Source organism: Helianthus annuus, chromosome 6, assembly GCF_002127325.2.
Source record: "Helianthus annuus cultivar XRQ/B chromosome 6, HanXRQr2.0-SUNRISE, whole genome shotgun sequence".
Taxonomy (NCBI): Eukaryota; Viridiplantae; Streptophyta; class Magnoliopsida; order Asterales; family Asteraceae; genus Helianthus; species Helianthus annuus.
The window spans coordinates 99546701-99555148 of record NC_035438.2 but is presented as its reverse complement, the minus strand read 5'-3'; the positions used below and the strand labels follow the sequence as shown (position 1 = coordinate 99555148).

The following is an 8448-nucleotide window of genomic DNA, read 5'->3' as shown; positions in this document are numbered from 1 at the left end:
TTAGGACTCGCTAGGGCATTACGAGTTCCTTGTTATGCCATTCGGCTTAACAAATGCTCTCGCCGTGTTCATGGATTTAATGAACCGAGTATGTGAGCCATATCTCGACAAGTTCGTGATTGTATTCATTGATGGCATTTTGATATACTCACTGTCACACCCCCAAAATCCACCTGCGGAGTATCACCGCTTGGGAGCGTGACTGACCAGGATCAAGCCACCAATCATATTGAACATGTAATTAATAAGTAAAAGTAAATGCCATTCAACCACCAATATGAAAGGTGTTCAAAATATGAGTATGTTATCACTGTTTAGCGGAAGCGTATAAATAAAACCCAACATAATAAAGTATGAAATGTCATAAAGTGTTTAACGAAACATTCACGATCCGTGCCCACAACGACCAGCTCCTCCCTGTGCAAGCTCCATGTACCTAACGACCTGCAAGGCATGTAACAGAGGATCAACAACTAGTTGAGCGAGTTCACAGAAAGTAAATGCGTAATAGTAAGTTCGTTAGTAACATGTGGCTCTACTGGGCCGATAGTATGTTCCATTGGTGGGGGCTTCTCATGATGCATATCCACTAGACTATTTGTAACCATAAGAGTTCTTCTTAACCTGAGAACAGTAGTACATACGAAGTTTACGTAGGTTTTACGTAAGTGTCCTTCACAAACCGAGGACAGGGGTACGCGGGGGTTTACGTAGGTTTTACGTAAGTGCCTGACACAACCGAGGCAGTAGTGAGTATATGTTCACGTAGGATTTACGTGAGTGTCCTTCGCAACCTGAGGACAGTGAGTAGTACAAGTATACGTAGGTTTTACGTATGTGTCCTGCACAACCGAGGACGATGGTAGGTTGTCTAGTAACAGTGTAAGTATGAATCTATTCAATCTCAATCCTTCAATCCCATTCCCAAGCCCTGGGAATCCCATGCCTTAGTAAGAGTGTGAACTCACTTTGGTTTGCTCGGTATGCTAAGTTATGTGCTCACAGTTAATCAATCACGTCCTAAGGTACGTAAGTGTATAAATCAGTTTGCATTAATGAGGTTCACATAATAATAAAATCAATGTTTACCAAGTAATACATATCACAAAATCAGCATCGTACAAGTCATGCAAAGCATCTAACCACAGTTAATAAATCCATCTAACTTTAACAGAATTAAACCAGGTTACTGAGCAGATTACCCACTTGGCGAAACACCCCTGTTTCGCCGTGAATCCCTTTCGACGAAACGCCTTCCGTTTCGTCATTGCATCCCTTAACGAAACACTCCTGATTTGTTGTGTTTGTTTCGTCATGAACGATCTCGGCGAAACACAATGTGTTTCGCCATGTCGGTTTCGTCAAATGTGTTTCGCCGATACTTTGTTTCGTCAACCCGTAACTGTTTCAGTAAATAATAATCATATCACAAAACCCTAGTGGCCGACATCAATCAACCACCGCCAAACATCATTGGACCGAAAAGAATGTTAGTCAAATAAGGTGAGATGGTCACGTGTAAGCTAGCCGCCACTCTTAAGACTCGGTTCCCTAGCACTATTGGGCCGAAACCCACAGCCAATGGCTTTCGGTTGACCGCCCAACCCACTAATCAAATTATCTCATACATGACCCCTCCCTTGCAACCTACTGACTTTTGATCTTGAACCCTACTCCACTAGACATGTTGCTAGCCGTCACTTCACATGCAATTCAAAACATGTTGGCTGACAATTCCTAAGCAAACACATGCACTGCACATTAGACTTTTGCTATAATTAATTGTGTAGTGTGCCACCATTTTGTTGATTGGACCAACACTTGATCCAACCGCCAATTCATCCAATGCCATACAACAATTTAAACAAGGTTGACTCACAACTTTAATCACATGAAAACTGACAAAACACATGCAATTATCGATATGATAGCCGACATTTATATGCAACCTCAATTCGTTAATCAATGCAAGAATAATGTAAATGAAGAAATATTAATAATGATCGTCGCCGATGATCACCAATAATTGATAACCTTTGCAGACGACAACTACAGTATAAACAACAATGCAAGACGTTATTGGACCAAAAGCACAATGGCCGACAACTAGAATATCAAACATCATCACAGAAGACATGCAAGCATAGTATTCACATAATCGTTTTAAAACGCACTAACCACGATGAACAAGGAAATAATTCTGATCGTTCTTTGGGGTTCACGAAGTCACAAGGCTGCTGTCAATAGGGAAGGAGCTCTAGGGTTTTTAGAGTTTAGTCACCGTTCTCAAGTACACAACCTAAACTAATATAATTACGCATAAGGGTTTGGGCCTATACTGGGCTTTGGCGAATCTGGGCTCGGCGAAACACATATGTTTCGTCGAGTAGGTTGAATGGCGAATAAAACTCTGTTTCGTCTAGTTTGTTTGATGGTGAATCACATCTCGATTCGTCGGGCATTACGTGATTTAATCAGTCTAAGTGTTTTATAATAATTCTAATATTATATTTTACAACAACAAGTAATCACATATATGCACAATGACAATACGTTTCATTAAAACACAACGCGTACAGTTACAAGTCCAACAAGTCAAACAACTAAACAGTCAAAGTCAACGTGCAATAAATGCGAAAATGAAAGTCGGAAACTCGAGTTGTCACACTCACGGACTGAGGCAGAACACGAACAACACTTGAGAACTATTCTGGAGTTGCTTAAGAAAGAACAATGGTATGCCAAGTTCTCTAAATGCGAATTTTGGATTCGTGAAGTCCAATTTCTCGGTCACGTTGTGAATGAGAATGGAATACATGTGGGCACATCTAAGATAGAAGCCATAAAGAACTGAAACGCTCCCAAGACCCCAACGGAAGTAAGACAATTTTTAGGCTTAGCGGGATACTATCGTAGATTCATTGAGAATTTCTCTAAAATTGCTCAACCGCTAACCTCGCTCACTCAAAAGGATAGAAAGTTCGATTGGGGTGAAAAACAAGAAACGACATTCCAATTACTTAAAGATAAACTATGCCAAGCGCCAGTCTTATCACTCCCTGACGGTACCGATGACTTCGTGGTGTACTGTGATGCAACGCGTCAAGTCTTGGGCTGCTTGTTAATGCAACGTGAAAAAGTCATCGCGTACGCGTCAGGACAGTTAAAAGTTCATGAAAAGAACTATACCACTCATGACCTGGAATTAGGCGCAGTGGTATTTGCTTTAAAGATTTGGCGCCATTATCTTTATGGTACTAAGTGTACCATATTCACATATCATAAAAGTCTTCAACATATATTCAATAAAAAAGAATTAAACATGCGCCAGCGGCGATGGGTAGAATTGTTGAATGACTATGACTGTGAAATCATGTACCATCCAGGCAAAGCAAATGTTGTGGCGGATGCTTTGAGCCAGAAAGAGTGAGTCAAAACTTTACGAGTACGAGCTTTAGAGTTAACCATTCAGATGAACTTCACTACCCGTGTGCACGATGCACAACTAGAGGCTCTAAAGCCGGAGAACATCCAAGCAGAATCCTTGTGAATATTAGAGAAACAAATGGAAGAGAACAAAGATGGCACAAGGTACTTCATGGGAAGAATCTGGATTCCTTCCTTTGGCAGATTGCGAGACTTAGTGTTGGATGAAGCACATAAGTCAAGGTATTCAATACATTCCGGACCTGATAAGATGTATCAGGATGTAAAGGAATATTACTATATTATTGGTGGCCTAATCTCAAAGGAGATATTGCGACCTACGTTGGGAAATGCCTAACTTGTGCATAGGCCAAGGCCGAGTACCAAAAGTCGTCTGGCTTAGTATAGCAAACCGAGATCCCCATTTGGAAATGGGAACATATATCAGTGGATTTCATCACAAAAACTACCACAGATCTCTCGAGGTTATGACATGATATGGGTCATTGTTGATTGATTAACCAAGTAGGCTCACTTCTTACTGATTCGTGAAAAAGGATAGTACCGAGAAGTTGGCTGAAGTTTACCTCAACGAGATTGTGGCACGTCATGAAGTGCCTATTTCAATAATCACGGATCGGGATGGTCGCTTTGTGTCAAGAATATGGCAATCATTTTAGGAATCTCTTGGATCTCGTTTGGATCTAAGCACAACATTTCATCCGCAAACCGATGGGCAAAGCGAGTGAACCACCCAAACGTTGGAAGACATGCTTCGCGCCTGTATGATGGATTTAGGCGGAAACTGGGATACTCATTTACCTCTGGTAGAGTTCTCATATAATAACAGTTATCACACAAGCATCAAAGCCGCCCCATTCGAAGCACCATACGGACGGAAGTGTCGATCACCATTGTGTTGGGTAGAAGTCGTAGACAAACAATTCATTGGCCCTGAACTAGCCCAAGAGACTACTGACAAGATAGCAAAGATACGAGACCATATCAAAGCGGCTCGTGACAGACAAAAGAGCTACGCAGACAGAAGACGTAAACCATTATCCTTCGAGGTCGGAGACAAAGTCTTACTAAAAGTCTCACCTTGGAAAGGCGTAGCTAGATTCGGGAAACGCGGAAAGCTAAACCCGAGATACATTGGGCCATTTGAGATTCTAGAAAAGTTCGGTACTGTCGCGTACAAGTTGAAACTGCTAGAAGAACTCAGTAATGTACCCGACACATTTCATGTGTCGAATCTCAAGAAAAGTCCGAATGTTGATACAATTATCATTCCAGCAGATGAGATTCATGTAGATAACACGCTCCAATTTACCGAAGAACCCGTTGAGGTTATGGACCGGAAGGTCCACAAGACAAGGAGAAGTAATATCGAACTAGTCAAGGTCCGCGGGAATTCACGTCACAGACCCGAGTACACATGGGAACGTGAAGATCAGATTAAGGCAAAATATCCCCACCTGTTTAAGAAGACTCCTGCAAAGGATGGCTCAACTTGAATTTCGGGACGAAATTCTTTTTAACAGGGGAAGAATGTAACAACTGGCAAATAACTGGTAATTCCGTACAATCTAATCACTATTTATATTTCTAAATCTCATGCATTTAGCGTAATTTAATTACGTAACCGTGTCGTATACTGGATAACAGTGTTAGCACAAGAAAACAAAGCTAAAACGTATGTTGGTTTTCGTCGTAATGCGAAACCAAACAAACAATGTCCTAAAAGTGTTGGTAGAAAGTGTTACGTGCACTATTCACGGTTACACTATTCATGCCAGCAAACCGTGAAATCAGACCGAAACACGGAAAAACGACACTCGGATAACATAAATGAGTCCATTTATATAAGAAAACATTATTATGAAAACACATCTTGCAGAAACAAGACTTTCCGGTATAAGGCCCTAATCTCAAAAACGTCCGTTCGGCTTAAAATATAGTATTTTTAACCCGTTGGGGAAATGAATACCCGTTGTGTAATCCTTCATTTCCAACTCTGATGAAGCAACCGTTGAAAATGATTCCGTTAGTTCATTTTCGTTTCTGACGATTTATCCGTTAGGGAAATGAATATCCGTTGTGTAATCCTTCATTTCTAACTCTGATGAAGCAACCGTTGAAAATGACTCCGTTAGTGCATTTTCGTTTCTGACGATTTATCCGTTAGGGAAATGAATATCCGTTGTATAATCTTTCATTTCCATTTCTGATGAAGCAACCATTGAAAATGACTCCGTCTGTTCATTTTTTTCGTTTCTGAAGATTTGTCCGTTGAGGAAATGAACATCCGTTTGCTTATTCCGTCATTTCCATTTCTGAAGAATACTCGTTGAGGAAAATGACTCCGTCTGTTCATTTTCGTTTCTGAAGAATGACCGTTAAGGAAATGACAGGATATTGCTTTGCATATCACTAATGGTTATTTGGCAGAGTCACAAATAGACTCCTACGAATAAATTTCAGGACGAAATTTCCTAAAGTAAGGGAAACTGTGACACCTGTGCCACCGTGACCATCAAACAAATACCAAGCCAATGAAATATTGTATTTCATACTTGGGATCTTGTATAAATATGTGTATCTTTTGCACATATCAGTTCTTGTTCAATTTCAAACTTTACATCGCTTTCTGGAGAATTATACGCAAACTGGTGCGTAACGTACTCAGTTTAAATGCGACAAATACTCCGAAACATCAACATAAACTCAACATACCTCAAATAACCTTTACATAACTTAGAAATAAGTTTTGAAGGCTTTGGTATGGCAAAAACAAGTTAATTCGCTTACAGGGACTAAACTTGACAAACTACGAAAGTATGCCAATTTGAACTATAACAAACATTCCGGAACATGTCCATAAGTTAAACATACCATAAATATCCTTTACATAGCTTAGAAATAGGCTTTGAGGGGTTTGGTATGCTAAAATAAACTTTTGGATCATTCAGGGGCTAAAAGTGTCAAAAAGTGCACAAGTTTGCACTTTCGCGCATAACTTACGTTCTGAATACATCCGGACATCCAAAAATTTATGTAAGCATCCTTATATTATGCCTTAGTGTATGGCATGAGAAAAATCCATTCGTCGCGCAATTCGGATCGTCTTTCGCGCTTATGCGCATTCCGTCGTAATTAACCGAACATCGCGACCGTACGGCCAAACGAACCAACATCCGGGATATTTTTGAGCACATTTTAAGTTCCCTATACTTTAACTTCATTTTAGAGCTTTGAAATGGGGTTAACGGGGTTTAAACGTGTCAAAAATGCATCAAATACCAAGTTTTGGAGCTGCAGGGACCAAAACTGTAAATCTGCCAAACTAAGGGCTTACGGACTGTAAGCCATAACCCATACGGTCCGTAAGGAGTCCCCAGTACAGAAGATTCAGTTTTAAATGCAGTTGCCTCTTCATGTAGCGAAAGGCCAAGCTGGCCCTTGTCTCTTCCAGCCAATAAGGGGCAAAACCTGATGTACCATAACATTGTGACAAGTGTATGGACAAGATCATGGCACGTTATTCAAGAAACGATCCTAACGGCTCTACTTTTCCTATAAATACCCCCCCCCCTTGGTGTAAAACCCACAAGAATCTGATCTAAAACTCTAAGTTGGAGCCATTGCTTCATACCTGAGTTCCTTGGATCGAGATTAGCATTCGGGGACCCTCTGTAAGTGTTCCTTCGTTGTTTTATCGCTTTTCGAGTCCGAAATTCGAACTACGTTTGACTTTCTGCATTGACCAGTTTTTGGTCGATGCGAAGTTCGTTGGAACTTCATAACGTGAGCGTGATCACGATGGTTATAGTCCGTAGTGACTATACCTACTGATTACCACGTTATCTAGGCTCAGTGACGAGTCGTAGTTTCGGCCAAAATGCGCATTCTTGTGTATTTTGTAACCAAACTACTCGTGAGCATCAAAGCCGTTTGTTTTGATGCCAAACCTGTTTTCTAAACTTAGTTAAGCAGGTTCTAACATGCTTAGCTCGTCACTTTTAGTTTTGTGCATATATAGGGTCGTAAGGTAAGCGATCTAAACCATCGCTTATACTTTCAAACTCGACCCATTTGGTCGATCATTAGGATCCGACCAAACACATTAGGTGACCATAGCTATAACCTTCCGAGGTTATACCTTGTGGTCACGATGTTAGGCGTTCCAAACGCGTTATACGCGAACGACGCGTTAAGGTAGCATAAGCTACCTAAACGGGTCGTAATGGGTCGCAAGCACATAGGTTAGGTTTCATTTTAGTATGTAGGCTTTGTTAAACCATATTGCGCGAGTCTCCATACTCGTTTGGTTTACAAACCCGCATACTATCCGATCCTCCGATTTTGGTCCGGTATATTAATATAGCTACCTATTAGGTGCCGTTTGATATTCCGTGATCACTAGCATTGTGTGTTTATTACACAAGAACTTCAAAGCAATCTCAGGTGAGTACACTGAACCCCTCTTTTACTGTTTTTCCAAACTGTTTTGGGGTGAAACACATGTGCCTACTTACTACTTTCGTGCTTTCCTGTTTTCACATCATATACTTGCTATGTTCGATAGTACATATATAGTACATGATTTCATTGTGTTTATGCTATGTATGTCCATTGTGTGCATACTTAGCGCATCACTTTACAATACATTACATGCTATGTATGCCTATTGTGTGCGTACTTAGTACATTGCTTTACATTACATGCTATGTATGCCCATTGTGTGCGTACTTAGTACATTGCTCTACATTACATGCTATGTATGCCCATGGTGTGCGTACTTAGTACATTGCTTTACATTACATGCTATGTATGCCCATTGTGTGCGTACTTAGTACATTGCTCTACATTACATGCTATGTATGCCCATTGTGTGCGTACTTAGTACATTGCTTTACATTACATGCTATGTATGTCTATTGTGTGCGTACTTAGTACATTGTTATGCATTACATTTCATGCTATATATGCCCATTGTGTGCATACTTAGTACATGGTTTT

General features: G+C 40.5%; 1 protein-coding gene across 1 annotated transcript; it reads left to right on the top strand.

The window, feature by feature from the left end:
* The first annotated feature begins 3581 nt into the window (after nt 1–3581).
* LOC110901263 lies at nt 3582–4943 on the top strand. Its single transcript, XM_022148105.1, has 2 exons — nt 3582–3591; nt 4543–4943. The coding sequence occupies exons 1-2, from the start codon at nt 3582–3584 to the stop codon at nt 4941–4943; spliced, it is 411 nt and encodes a 136-aa protein (XP_022003797.1).
* The last annotated feature ends 3505 nt before the right edge of the window (nt 4944–8448 follow it).